The sequence below is a fragment of the Astyanax mexicanus genome, chromosome 24 (genome assembly GCF_023375975.1).
Source record: "Astyanax mexicanus isolate ESR-SI-001 chromosome 24, AstMex3_surface, whole genome shotgun sequence".
NCBI lineage: Eukaryota > Metazoa > Chordata > Actinopteri > Characiformes > Acestrorhamphidae > Astyanax > Astyanax mexicanus.
Window position 1 is genome coordinate 25,713,986 of NC_064431.1, and position 15,435 is coordinate 25,729,420.

General features: G+C 40.1%; 1 protein-coding gene across 3 annotated transcripts in view; it reads right to left on the reverse strand.

Moving 5' to 3' along the window:
* Positions 1 to 11,163, reverse strand: part of fgd5a (FYVE, RhoGEF and PH domain containing 5a) — a 61,462-nt gene extending 50,299 nt beyond the window's left edge. For all 3 annotated transcript variants that reach the window (XM_022682792.2, XM_007228716.4, XM_007228715.4), the window contains exons 1-2: positions 10,876 to 11,163; positions 4,518 to 7,374 (exon numbers count right to left, since the gene is read on the reverse strand). In XM_022682792.2, the coding sequence (XP_022538513.2) occupies positions 4,518 to 7,374; positions 10,876 to 10,885 (2,867 nt within the window). In that variant the 5' untranslated portion in view covers positions 10,886 to 11,163. The remainder of the gene's footprint in view (positions 1 to 4,517; positions 7,375 to 10,875) is intronic.
* Between the last annotated feature and the right edge of the window lie 4,272 nt (positions 11,164 to 15,435).

Below are 15,435 nucleotides of genomic sequence, written 5' to 3' on the forward strand. Positions count from 1 at the left end.
GAAAAGATGTATTTTTTAAAGTGGGTGAAAAGACAATTATAAGTTCTCACATAAACATTTTTTTAAAATAGGCCTCTGATAACTTTGGAAGTGCACATATACAGGGGTTGGACAATGAAAATGAAACTCCTGTCATTTTAGTGTGGGAGGTTTCATGGCTAAATTGGAGCAGCCTGGTGGCCAATCTTCATTAATTGCACATTATTGCACCAGTAAGAGCATTTGAGAGTGTGAAGGTTCAATTAGCAGGGTAAGAGCACAGTTTCGCTCAAAATATTGCAATGCAAACAACATTATGGGTGACATACCAGAGTTCAAAAGAGGACAAATTGTTGGTGCACGTCTTGCTGGCGCATCTGTGACCAAGACAGCAAGTATTTGTGATGTATCAAGAGCCACGGTATCCAGGGTAATGTCAGCATACTACCAAGAAGGACCAACCACATCCAACAGGATTAACTGTGGATGCTGTAAGAGGAAGCTGTCTGAAAGGGATGTTCGGGTGATAACCCGGATTGTATCCGAAAAACATAAAACAACGGCTGCTCAAATCACGGCAGAATTCAATGTGCACCTCAACTCTCCTGTTTCCACCAGAACTGTCCGTCACCACAATAAATTATTGTGGTCTAAAACCAGGTGTTTCAGTTTCATTGTCCAACCCCTGTACATTTCTAAGCTTCTCCATCTTGAAATTAAGTTACGATAAGTCAACTCATAAGAACCAATAAATGGCTAGGATAGGGGAACAGATTGCAAAATGAATGCTCTAAAAATGCCTAAATATTGTATAGATATTTATTTAATTTCCACTGAATAACTTTTGGAAAAACCCGCTTTATGGAACCTTTAGCATGCATTTTCAATAGTCTAATACACAATATTTCATAGCCACTTAATCACTGGAGCAATTTTTAGCCGACCTCAGGACCACCAGGAGCAAAACCAAAACTCCCCTCTGATTAGCCAGGGTGTGAAAACTATCAGTCACTCTGCTGTCACTGAGTCTCCTCTGCCAGCGGTTAGCTTTTCACCAAGAGTGTTAAAATACACACACACATATATATACACACATACATACACTGCCAACAAAAAGCAGGTCAAGCCGCTCCGGCAGTCCAAGACCTTCCCGAGCTGAAGAGCAGTTAACAGTGCTGCCCTTTCAGCACTTGAAGACAGTGGACACACACACACAAACACACACACAGATAGAAATCAATAATGGCACCAGGAGAAAAAGACCCCCAGCTCAGAGAGATCACTGTCGGCTGAGCAAAGGAGGACCCTCAAACGTGTGGCACCTAAATAGTGCAGTGAGGGAGTTTCCATCAGGAGGCTGACGGGTATTCACACTGTTCCCACTACACAATCAAAGACCACAATGCTTCATCTCAACCAGCAGGAGAGTGATGTGTTACTGTTATGGGGAAGAAAACACTCTTAAGACCACTTAAAAATGATGAGCTTCTTTGATTTTACCAATTGAAAACCTCTAGAATATAATCAAGAGAAAGATGGATGATCACAAACCATCAAACCAAGCTGAACTGCTTGATTTTACCAACTCTGGAAATAATAAAGAGGAAGATGGATGATCACAAGCCATCAAACCAAACTGAACTGCTTGAATTTTTGCACCACGAGTGGCATAAAGTTATTCAAAAGCAGTGTGTAAGACTGGTGGAGGAGAATATGGCAGGATAAATGAAAACTGTGATTAAAAACCAGGGTTATTCCACCAAATATTGATTTATGAACTCTTAAAACTTTATGAATATAAACTTGTTGTCTGAAAGTTTTGCATCTTTTTTGTTATTTCAGCCAGAAATGCTGTCTGTAGTTTATAGAATCAAACAACAATGTTCATTTGTCCAAAATATACATATAATTAGCATAATCAGAGAAACTGATTGTGTCTCTTAACTTTTTCCAGAGCTGTATGTTAATCAAGATATATATACTAATATTAAGTAAAAAATCTGTAAATTGAGTAAGAAATTTATTTTTAAGTCTTAAAATGAGTATTGTAGGATTTCACTTAAGCAAAAATCAGTTTTTTTGGCCTATATTTGAAGGGAAAGTCTTAAAAGTCTTGTGCTTACTTGGAGTTTAAATTACTTAAAATAATTTAAAAGTTCCAAGTTATTAAAAATTCCAAAGCAGATTCTGACAGAGATTAGGGACATTGAGTGATGATCTACTGCCGCATCGTTACATCTCCACTGAGGTACTATGCTTTGCTTAATACAGTAAGAAAGAAGAACTGAAGAAGTGATATCTTCCTCTAGAAGATGGAAACCATCCACCAATAAGCTTTCTGTACTGCTAAGCTTCCTCAACACCCCCCACTTCATCTTTCAGACAGTAGAGTGCAATAAAGGTGAAAAATCACCGTGGCCCCTAATCTAGTTTCCACCCTTGCCAAACTATTTGTAACACAGCTACTACTTGGCATCCTCTACCACACAAACACACACACTCACACATACACACAGAGGGTTACCACACAGACACCGAACAAATCCTGCAAATGAGAAAATGAGATAAGCTCTCCTGTGAGCGTAGTCCATCTTCCTGAACCCGACGAGCCTCAGCCCTGCAGGCTGCTGTTCTACTGCTCCTCACAGAGGCTACAGATGGGGTCCTGGAAAGCCAGGTGTTACTCGCTCGTTCAAATCTGGCTCTTCGCTGTCTTGAGTGCAGATAGGGTTATTAATCAAAGGTGGCGTTCCCTCAGCTCGCATTATAGGTAGTACAGTTGATTCTTCGTACATCTTCTATACACCTGTTTATGCCCACGAGCTTTGGCTTGATTGTGCATAAAAAAACTGGAGTTCGACAAAGAACCGATTTAGTTCTTTTCCCCATAAGATTTTATAGATCTTAGATTTTTAGAACATAAACCAACAAAACCACCAACTCTTTTTTTCCAACTGCTGTTGATGCAGCATCACTGGGTGGCCAGGGTGCTCAGGATCAGAGGAAAGCACCAGATCCCCAGCTCTGATACATTAGCTAACAAATGCCAGTGCTGGAAAGAGCACCATCTACGCTCTCAGAGAGAGCATGACCAATTGTCCTCTCTCAGACTCCAGCTGCTGATGTCAAGCAGCATGAACCAGGATAATCATGACAGCAGCTTAGTTTGCTCAAGCTCTCTAAAAACACTGTAGTTTGACAAATAATTTATCATTAAGCTTAATTCTTTTCTTCTTGTTTAATATCTGATTTTATTTTCTGTATGGTTTGCTTAATCCCAAAACATTATACAGTATTTATCAATTTATGTTTTTCAGAGGAGTGAAAATAATGATGTATACAGTATAGAAAATCCCACACAAGACCTGTTTTTGCTGTATGCTGGTTTAGTTTCTCTAAGATAGCAGGTGTTTGATTAAGTTAATTATATGCCAGCCATATCTCCACCCATCCACACGCTGTTTTTTTACTGTGTCAATGCCTTTTCAGACTAAAATATCTCCAAACAAATGAAACAAATGATATTTTACTCAAAATAACAGCTAATATCATTAGGATAACTCACTCAGTTACAGGTTTGAGCCTTACTGAGCTTACTGGTTAAATTGCAGATGAAGCTTAACCTCTAGTCCTCAACACGCCGACTTTACTCACATTGCATGTAACTGTGTTGCTCTTTGGTGTTTTTGAACACAAAAATGTCTCAAACCCAACAACCTTTAAGACAAAGCAGCAGATAGATATTTGAGTTTGGAGCTGCTGTGAGTTCATGGTACAATGTGGAACTGGTAAATGGATCGGTGATGTGTCTTAAGTTTCTCCAGCACCAAGGCTGGAGCAGTATTAGTTTTGAGCCGCTAACCGCGGTGTTAGCATATTCGCTGTCTAACTGCTGTAAACCACGACTAACCGTGTTAACCGCATCTAGGTCTGCTGCTAATTGCACTAAAACATTAGAAATCAGTAGAAGTTTACTGTTAATGAACCTTAGAGCTTTGCGCACCTAAATACACAGTTTTATTTTAAAAGAAAATGTATGACAGTTTTGTTTACTTAGCCGTGTTAAAACTAACTAAAAACATTAGCATAACAATGTATATTTCAGACATAACACCTATGCTACATAAGCTTATGTTTGACCGTCTGTACTTAGCCACCGCTAGCCACTTTTACTCTGTGTTCCCTCATGAAAGGTGAAGGCAGAGCTATCAAACTGGCCAAACACTGATCCCATTTCCTGTTAACATTGTTTTGGCCAGCACTTCCTCCAAATTTCTGTGATGGTACAGCCATTGTGTTCAGAGGAAGAGCTTTCAACATTCCCAACATGGGAACTCTCTCTAGACTCATGGTATGCTAACTTGCTGGTAGAGCTGGAGTGATTAAATGCTATTTTAAAGTAGAAGATTTTATTCATGGGTAAACAGCAGAATAATGCAAACATGCACAGTATTTTGATGATGACACTTGCAAATTTTGCAACAGCCTTTATGTGCAAAATATACAGCAACATATAAAGAAATGACAATGCATCCTACCTCTCAGCTTCCTGCTCTTGTGCGTTAGTCCTGCTCTCTATTCCTGCAAAGCTGTTCATGTCCACGTAGCCATCGTTCTCATTTGAAGGTGCTGTCGTGCGATTGTGTTCCTCAAAAAATTCTGTGATGGTAACTGCCCGAGTGGGCCTTCCTGGAGGGATCTGAATATTCTCGTAGTCGGAACTCATAGCTGGAATGTTTTCGTAGTCTGATGTATCGGCACTTGGAAAGGAGATGGAGCGAGGTTTGGTGAGTGGGAGTGGCATGAACGGAGGACGAGAGCGCTCCTCAAAAGACTCCACTCTGGAGATGCCTCTGTTGCCGTATGCTTTGGGGACGCCTTTCCTCTTGTCCTTGTACACCACAAAAGTGGCGGGAAAGTCTGAGTTGCGTTGAGATTTAACAATTCGTGATTGAAGCTGTGGGGAGCTGCCGGTACTTCTCCGGTCCAGCTCTATAACTCGAACTGGCCCATGATAGCTAGATTCTGATGATGATCTGGAGGAACGGACGCTGCCATCTCCATGCCCTTTGTTATCAGTTTTCTTTCTGAACTTTAGAGCCAGAAAACGCTTGAATGATGTCTTCTTCTTTTTTGGCTTATCATTGGACTCGTGTTGAATAAGAAGAGATGGCGAGCTCTTAGTGACAGGCCTCTTGGTGATGTATGCCAGTTCAAAGGGTGGTGGAATGTCCACGAGAGACGTAGGTGTTGAAACACCACTGGAAGACTGGTGACTTCTTTGCGAAAAGCTTCCGGAAGAGGTAATAACGCACGGCAGCGAGAGAGTGTCTTCTTTCCTTTTCACTTTGTTCTCAACTTGAGGTGAGTGATCACTTCCAAAACGGGAAGACAAGCCATCCATGTCTCGACCCTCCACAGAATATGAACGTGGATAGGCAAGAAATCGCCTGTGCTTCAACGAGGGAATCATCTGTTTGATCTTATCTTCAGAGTTATCTGAAGACGTTAATAGATCTCCATTTTGGTCCAGGGTCACTGTGTAGTAGTCGTGACTCTGGGATTCGTTGCCTGTCTCCTCAGGAACAGTCTCAGGGACATATCCGGGTACTTTCCCAGAGAGTGAACGTGAGCGGGTCACAATGGTTTTCCTGTCCAGTGAGATAAAGTTTTCCCCTTCCGAGTCAAAACCTGCCTCCTCATAAATGTGTTCATCACTGTCTGAGTCTGAATCCTCAAAGAAAGGCACTATATGGCAGTCAAGGTCTTCTATGTCCTCCTCGAATGCCTCTGTGGTGTGGGCGAATACCACACGGTTCGTTAGCTCAGGAGTCCTGCCCAGGTCAAGGTCAGCTGGCACTGTAATGTTACAAAGTCTAAGGCGTGGTTGGCAGCTGTTTCTCTGGCTATCGTAGGCCTGGCTACGCCTGGCTGAGCGCTCCCTTGCACTCTTGCCTCTAGTTTTATTACGCTCCACATCCACAGGCTCATCTTCATCGCCTATCTCCACATAATCCTCGGATGATGCGCATTCCAATTGCTGATCGTCTTCATCCCGGCACAGAGAGTCATCGATGTCCGCATACTCGTCCACTTCCTTGTCCTGCTGCTCTGAGGTTTCAGAGGTTGACGGGACACAATCAGTTCCTCCCATCTGTTCTTTCTCTAGTTCTGCCACATCATCTGATGAGACGTAAAAAGGCTCTGGGTTGGAAGTGCCAGCCGTCTCTGTCTCACTGTCCTTACCTTTCTTATCGGCACAATCCTCTTCTGTGTGATCTGCCTCTGGGTCTGAGGTGCATGTGAGATCAGCGGGCACAACCTCTATGACCGAGTATGGTTCAAACGCATCGTCTTCTTCCTCTGAGAATCTGAACCGTCCTGATGTGTCTTTGGTGGCACGTTCTGGCTGCCACGAATTGGTGTCATCCAGCGATCCGATGACATCATATGGGTATTCCTCGCACAGGGAGGCCTGGCTGCCATTCATAGTCTGTGAGGAAAAAACAGCCTCTGCTTTTGTCTTGTCCTCAACCGCCCTGCTAAGTGAAAACTCTGTACTTGGATTTGTGCCCTCTTCCCTTGGCTCATCGTCACGCTCCGTTGGAGGCTCGCAGAGAAAGGACTCTCTCTCATTGAAATAAGGCTCCTCTGTATCATCAGCAGGCTCTTCTACATTGTCTATTTCGGCATATGCGCTGCCCTGGTTTGACGTTAATTCCTCGATTTCTTCGTAAGGGCTTGCTTTATCCTTATTGACCTCCATTTCAACTCCTGTTTGATCCTCTGCAAGAGTCTCTTTCTCAGGATATTCAGCAGGGTCATCTGCTGTATCATTAGGATCACCTGTGCCCTGAGGTGGGAACACATCACCAGTGCCTTTGATGTGGTATACAGCAGCTGAAACAGTATTTAGAATAACTTCTTGGACGTCATTCAAGGAGCCTGCATCATCTACGTCACTGCCATTCTCCACCTCCTCCTGCTCCTCCTTCTCAGACTCTGCTATCTCATCTGTTTCTCCTGCCCCCATTTCTAAGTCTTCCTCCACGTCGTTATCAGAAATACCATCATGTGTATTGAGTTCTGCCTCTACATGTTCCTCTGCGATGTTACACGACTCCTCAGAAAGATCTCCCACAGAGTTCCTTACAGGCGTGTCAGCTTCATCCACCGTAGCCTCTGATTCGGATTCAGAAGGCACTAGGTCTCCATTGCTAATGATGTTTTGGTTGTGGTCGTCCTCTTGCTCGGTAGATAGCCTCGGTTTTGGGGCGACAGGAGGTTTTGGACCTCGGGAAGACGTACAAGTTCTTGACATGAGGGTGGAGCGCACTGTTATGGTCAGACGACTTTGGACCTTGGGTCGAGGAGTCGGCAGTCGTTTCTGATAATCTGTGAAAGAGAAGAAGAAAGATTAGACATTTTGCCTTGACACAAATACAGGTCTTTAATTTGTAACAAAAGCAGACACTGCCTAAAAATAGACCTATAATCAGAATTTACTACAGACTTTTACAAAAAATAGATTTATAGAACAATATCAATAAAAATGACCTTGGTAAAGCTGAGGTAAAACTTAAGCTGTCTACGCTGTCATTATGAAATAGCAAGATAATTAAAATAAGTTTAGAATACCAAACAAGAACAGAATAAGATTACCATCAATAAATCACCATGTTTGCAAGTCTAGGTCAAGAACGTCTTCATCAAATGCCAATTTTTTGTTACAATTGTCTGCCTTGCTGTGCAGCTGTGCACATGCATACTAATGACAGGAAATGTCAGGTGACAGGCTAACGTTAGATGAAAATACACAGCGAATAACTTGGGAAATGTGATTTTTGTGTAGTCTGAAGTGACTATCATTATAAATATGATGAGTACTTACAAGAATTGAAAATCTTAGGTCAATTGACTGTGCTGAATATAGGGATGATAATAACAATGGAAGAGTATGCCAAATTAAAAGCATTTTTCTTGCCAGAAACAATAGATACACAAATATTACAAAGCAAAAAAAGTTGCTGAACGCAGTGATGAAACCTACATTGCGTCCTTAAAGGTTGTTAATGTGAATTTGAAGCCCTTTCGGTGCAACACGCCCTTTCTCTTAACAAAACTCATACACCCTTTGCCTCTTCCTGTTATTTAGTACCTGCCTTGACGCACGTCCTACTAAACTCCCTGTGCACTTGCTGATCTCCCTGCTAAGATATTGTTTTCCACCCTTTGCTAATTAACTATTCTAGCAGACTCTCCTGGAAGATCTGCGGACAGGAAGTGCACAGGTTAAGGTCATTAACAACGTGCCCTCCCTTGTCAATGAAAGAGTATTTTTTTTTCCCTTTCGTTTTTGCTCGAGCACAGGTTCGCTTAGATTCGCTTGGGTTCGCTCAGTTCAGATGCACTTATTTTTTCGTGGTTCTCCTGATAATTCTCACATCTGGGAAACCTCTTCTGTTCTTCTTTCAGACTGAGCGAAGTATGTTTTTTTCTTCGGAAAGGTCGTTTCAGTTTGTCGCAGAACAATACAAAATGAGAAACAACAACGGGGGCAGTTTTGGTCCCGTCGGCAAAAAAAAACAAAAAAAAAACAGGATATGAATTATGCAACAAAGAATTCAATTAAAATACAGCAGAATGGGGGGGGGAGATAGTAGGCTGGACCTTTTGACTGTGCCAGGCCAACAGGACGTGACACATCCCCAGCAGATAACACAGCAGTAGTAGGCGCATCAGCTGTGCGGCGAGGAGAGGAGGAGGAGGAGTGAGGAGGGGGGAAGACAGTAGAGAGAAGGTGAAGAGAAGACAGGAGGATTACTCTTCTTCTAGAATAACAGGAGGAGTGAAAGTGGTTGTGGAGAGTGGGGGACTACTGGGCTTTTTAGACATGCAATGGGGCTTACAATGGACCTTATACTCTTAGGTCCAGTCCCGTTTATCATTTCTACCACTACCCTTGTTTTCGCGCGTCATCCTTTTCTTCGGAACTGAGTTACAATGGGAAATGGTTGAAATCATCCTCATAAGAAATGGAAAAACACGTTAAGAACCTTATACATCATCAAGATAAATAAATAAAAATTAACATTGCATCATTATTAAATTATTAGCTATTAGCAGTGCTCTCTTGGTACACCTTCCAGTCTGTTGTGATACAGAGAAATGATAAAGTTTGGCATCTTCACTGCTGGACTTTAGTTACCTTCAGGGAATCATATCTCTTGATACAACAATTATTTAATATCGTCCACCCCTAATTCCATTCCATTTGCTACCTTAAGTGATGAAACACAAAGCCTCAGGTGCCTGAATGTAGCTGCTGCACCATTTAAGGCTGTTTTCTTAGCGGAAATGTACGAGCTGTACAGGACTAGAATGGTAAATAAATGTACTCTAGTTGATTTGGGGCATCGTATCTCGTTAAAAGACGTGAGGAAAGTAATACGACAATTATTAAATATCCTCCACTACTATTTCCTCAATGATAGGAAGCTATGCACTAGCTTCTTGTTTGGATTTTCCATTCCACCTTAAATCAGGCAGCAGCCTCAGGTGCTAGAATGAAGCCGCTACACTATTTAAGGTGGAACAGGATGTTTTAACAGAGAGATAGATAAGTGGAAAGGAACAAGGGGCCAACCTGGACTGGGTCCATTGCTGTCATGCACAAATATTGTATCTTTTTGACATGGTTTCTAAATATTTTCTTTATCGTGTGTCAAACGTTTGTGGTAATCAGACCAATAAAAACATATTCATTTTTTTTTACATTATATATTATATGTTTTTTACTTATTTTTCTTCAATTTCTGAGATGTTTTCCTTGTACAAAGAACCATTTTTTTTTTACAATTCTTTGAGTTGTCATGGTTCTATGTGTGGACCATCAGAAGAACTATTAAGGAGAACTTCCATTGCTAAAGGCATTCTTTTCAAGAAGAAGACCATCTGAGAGCCAAACAAGGGTCTACAGACGATTATCTATGGTGGTTTTATTTATTTTTGCGCACCTATTTTAAGTTGATTCAACACTGTTTTAGCAATTTGATGGCTTTATATGTATTTTATATGTATTAGGGGGTGATATTTCATATCATACACAATGATATAGACAAAAATTCTAAGAGAAAAAACTCTATATTGTGATGATACTGTTGAAAGCAGTCAACTGTTTATATGTTTTGCTATTTACTGTATTTACTTTTTTTGTTTTTTCTGTATTTACTTGTTTGTTTACAGTTTACTTGCACTAAACATACTACACTTTAGGTTTTTGGTTCATTCATTTTTTCGTTCTAATCTACATTTAAACATTTTAGTATCTACTGAATGTATAAAAACTCTTATACTAATTGCATTTCTAATATTAATTTTGTTGCAGATATACGTTCTTGAAATGAATTTTAAACATCTCAATGTTTTGTCAAGAATATCCCCAAGAATATATATTGGTCTTGTGGCATGATTATTTAATTATTAAATAATAATTGATTCAGAGTCTATTTAAAACATTGTTAAAACATTAACTTTTTTGTTTGTTTTTGTTTTAACACTAACTGATGATGCCTATGATGATGGAACGATTAATAATAAAGGTTTTTCAAAGGTTGTTTTTCCATTGTCAACCTTAAAAGATGTAACACAACCAAATTCGTAACGTTTACTCAATGTTTTTTGCGATCAGGGATGCTGCAGCTGTAGTTTAGAACAAAAAGCAAACCTTTATAAAGCCAATGAAGAACCTACAGACCAACATCTAACTTTTGATTAAAGACGAAATTCACCCTCATCCTCCAGGATTTCAGTCTGAGATAAAAAAAAAATAAGATAAAAGTAGTTTTATCAAGACTTTTTTTTAGTTATTTTTATCTAGTTGATGTTTTTCCTCACCCTGATCCATTGTCGGATGTCATCCACCGTAGCGCGAGAACAGAGTCCACACCATGGCTCCTGTAGCCGCGCGCCCCGGTATATCCACCGCGTCCTCGCGCCTGGCCACGTTACCCCGCGGCCGGTCCAGCCGTAACCCTAAGCACCGCGACGCTCGCGCGCGATACCCGCCCGCGCTACCCGCACAGTCCCCCGGGTTCGGTTTAGCCTGGCCGGGTTTTACTCCTCCTCTCCGCTCCGCGCGCGCAACAACACTGGAGGAGCGCGCGCTGAGCGTGCCTGGCTGTCTCCGCGCGCGCAGGCAGGGAGGTGTGTTTTCTCCTCAGGAGGTAGAGCCAGCAGTGCGCACACGCACGCGCACAGCTGACCGGCCAATAACACACGAGGCAACTTACAAACCGTGCACGAGTGTAAACACTAACAGAGAACGTTACAAGAACGTTTAGCAACGTTTTAATAAGGGTTCGCCTGTTATAATATTCCAGGAGTGTTCTGAACGTTTTAGAACGTTTCTCACGTAACATTCCCAACTAGACAAATATTCCATAACATTTGGAAATGTTATGAAAGCGTTTAAAAAAACATCCAGAAAACCTGATTGAACATTCTTAGGACACTAACTGTAACATTTAGGAAATGTTCTTCTAACATTACAGAATAAATGTTCCAGGAATGTTCTGAACGTTATTAGAACGTTTCTTGCATAACATTCCCAGCTAGACAAATACTCCATAACATTTGAAAACGCTAAAAGTAACATTCCCGTAATAACATTGTAGCAACATCACCATAACATTTAAAACATATTAAAACGTATATTAATGTTAAATGTAACATTCCCAAAATAAAAATAAAAACCCAAGTAAAATTGCAGCAACATTACCAGAACGTTTTAAAATATTAAATAAAAAACATTTTTTTAAAACTGACTCTAAGGAGTCTAAGGTTAATTGTAAAGTTCAGAAAATGTTCTCTAGCCAAACTTTTATCAATGTTTTGAAAACATTCCAGAAAGGTTAGACTGTTAAATTACAGAAATACTGTCTCAGAAATGTTCTGAAAACATGTGACACAATAATGGTTTGCATCCCAAATTTATTAGAAGGTTCATTACGTCATTCCCAGACACATACTAACATTACGGAAATGTTAAATGTAACATTCCCAAACTTAAAAATCTAAATATTGATGTTTCAGCAATGTTACCAAAATGTTTTAAAAAAAGCTTTGACAGATTGAGACGAACACGTTTAAAAATGTTCTTCTAACCAAAAATTGCTAGCTCTGTTTTTTGTGTTATAGGGAAGACATTGGTACTTTATGAGGAAAATTGATGATAAGCTACTTCATTTGGTTGTGATACTTTCTGTGCTTAATCGAAATAATGCACTTAAAGCCTAGATAACGTGTGACCAAGTTTAACTATGCTAGTTGACCAGCAAGACCAATAATGTTGGTCAAAAGCTTGTTTTTTCCCCATTAATCAGCATGACCAGGCTCAATACAAATTTCTACGCTATTTTCCAGCATTTCTAATATAAATATGAGACAACAATGCTTAGAAAATACATATCTTTGCTGCCCAATGAAAAACACTTATCTCCATTTTTGGTCGATTTTTAGTTTACTACATAATGTGAACAGACAAACTGTCCCTTACATTCTGCCCAAATTTCTTGATGAACGGACCAATAGAAACTTTTCAAAATGACCTGAAGTAAACTCTCTTTACATTGACTTCCATTGAAAGTTTACAAGGTTTTTTCTCCCTCCTGTAAAGCTGTTTTGTTCAGTTTTCAACCAGCATTTCAACCACCTTGACCATCAAACACAAGCTTAGAAACTCTGAAAACATAAAGTTACCAGCAAAAGCTGGTCTTAAGCTGGAATTTTCAGCAGGGTTGACTCAGAGGAAGCATGTACTAGCCTTCACCCTCCCTGCCCCATGTTTGAAAGGGGAAGACCTGCCTGAAAGAAATGGACATTACTCATCTTACAGGGAAATTCAACATTAATACATGCATATGTATTAAACAATGTTCCTCAGTGATTCTGGACTTTAACATGTGGTTCTATGGGAGAAAACCAACAAGGTTTGCTTTTTGTGGAGTTTTAAAAGGTTCATCACACTTCTTTACGTTTAGAGAAACAACCGTTTACTCTTCTATGGGATCCCCATAAAGCATGTTATGACACCTTTATATATAAAAGTGTAGAAAACTACATTTTCTAAAAAACAGAGTTTTGATTTTTTGCTACCAAACGCTGTGGAGCTTCCCAGAAGCTCCTCTGTTGGCTGATTGGAGGAAAGCAGCTCTTTAAAAGCCTCTCTTCATAACAGGAAACTGCTCTCCCTGTTTCCTGCACAACAGGCAGCAACTTCCTTAGCAACTCTTGAACAAAGGTGTTGATGTTAACCCTTCAGCTCCTCATTGTGTTCAAGAGGCAGATTTTTGGACTTGCTCTGGGCTTTGTTACATTAAAAAAAATCTGTAAATTCTGAGATTTTAGAGAAAAACAAAATTACAGTGTAAACAAAATACTCTGAGATTGTACTGGAGTTTGCTTCCAATACACTGGAGACCAGTGAAATATTATACAGTATATACAGCTCTGGAAAAAAATAGAGACCTCTTCAGTTTCTGAATCAGTTTCTCTGATTTTCCGATGCAGAGCTTTCAGAACTCAGAAGTTCATATCCATAAAGTTTCAAGAGTTCAGAAATCAGTATTTGGTGGAATAACCCTGGTTTTTAATCAGCGTTTTCATGCATCTTGGCATGTTTTCCTCCACCAGTCTTACACACTGCTTTTGGATAACTCTACTTTATTTGGTAAAATCAAAGAAACTCATAAAAAGTGGCCTCTTATTTTTGCTATAGGAGTTATGGCTCTAAAAATCCATCAGAAGACACCCATCATAAAAAAACGTTGCACCTAGAAGGAGTCAACCAAAACAGATAAACAATTGTCCGTCTTGGTTTGTCTTGTTGGGGACAAAATACAAGTGTGAGTGTACAATTTTGTATGATGCCAGATCACCTTTGGTCTTTTTTCAGGCACTTTTACAGCCAAAAGTTGGAGAAATGAGATCCTGCAACCAGTGTTCTTACCTTTTTTTAATTCAACAGGACAATGCTTGTCCACATGCTGCTGCAATCTCAAGATCTTGCCTTCTAAAGACACTACAGATACTAAGCCATGGCCAGCTGCATCGCCTGGTCTATCCCATCCCTGATAAAAAATGTGTGGGATGCTTCAAGCTGCATGGGATTATCGAAGGACACCCTTAGGAACCTCTACAACTCCAAAAGTAGCCCTTATCTAAATTTATCTAGTCTAAATTTTGAATCATTTCTTGTTCCTGGTAACTTTCATCTATCTTTCTTCTGAATAGCATTGCAATTTGACACTTCCTTTTGGGTGCAACTACTTTTTTCACCCGTTTCTTTGACAATAAGTATATATTGTACGCTAGCCGTCTTGCTAATCACACTCATTAAACTTCATAAATGTCATGAAACCTCTATTCTGACAGATTTCCACTTCACAAAGCTCTCCGCATTAATCTGATTTTACAGCGATCTCTTCTTTTTCGTAGCACCACCAGCTGTGCTTCAGCAGGGTTGATGAAGGGCAGATTGCAGACCTGAACGTCAGGAGAGAAAAGCTGTCAGTTAAGCGAGGCTTCACTTTGGCAGCTCGCATTACAGGTTGAGCGTTTAAACATTAGGGGGTAGACTCTGTGGGACACCTTTTATTCTCTTATCTTTTGGGTCTGGATGTCTTTTTCTTTCTCCGGCCCTGAAGAACCATCTGTCTGTCTCTGACTCTCTCTGTCTGTCTCTCTGAGATAAATCTCATGACCTGTAGAGCTGTTTTTCTTTTTTTTCTGCCTTTTAAATGTCATTTGAAAACTTCAGCTGCTCTTTAACGTTGTGGAAATGTTTCAATAAGATTCAGAAAGAGGCACTGTAGGTTTTATGTTTATCTTTCTGTGCAATTTTAGTCCTTAATCAAGCACACTGTAAACCCAAAATTTGTTTAAATTGAAATTATGCCGGTTTCATGTAGAGTTCAATTGTTTTAATTCACTTACATTTGCATTATTTAATTAAATCAATTAAATAACTGACAGTTGGCAGTCTGTCATGCAGAAAAGGGTGAGAGGACAAACGTAAATGCAGATATTCATTTTTATGTAACAAAATAAGGAAAACTAAAGCATAAAACAGAAACCAAACATGCAAATAAGCAAGGCTTTGATAACTTAACAACAACATAAAAAAAGAAAAATAACACAGGGATAAAGAAATGCAAAGAAACGCAAAGAAAGTATCATAGGCACAGAAAAGACTCCCCACAAAACACTGAAAGAAAGGGGCTTAAATACACGAGAAAGGTGAGGAACACCTGGGACCAGTAACGAGGGGGTGTGGTTACAAACAAGACACAAATCTAGAACAACACTAATGGCTAGAGCGGGGTTAGGGCAGAGACAGCACAATAACAAAACAAGGCCATGTGCTTAAAAGAGCACATGGTTGGGAACACAATACAA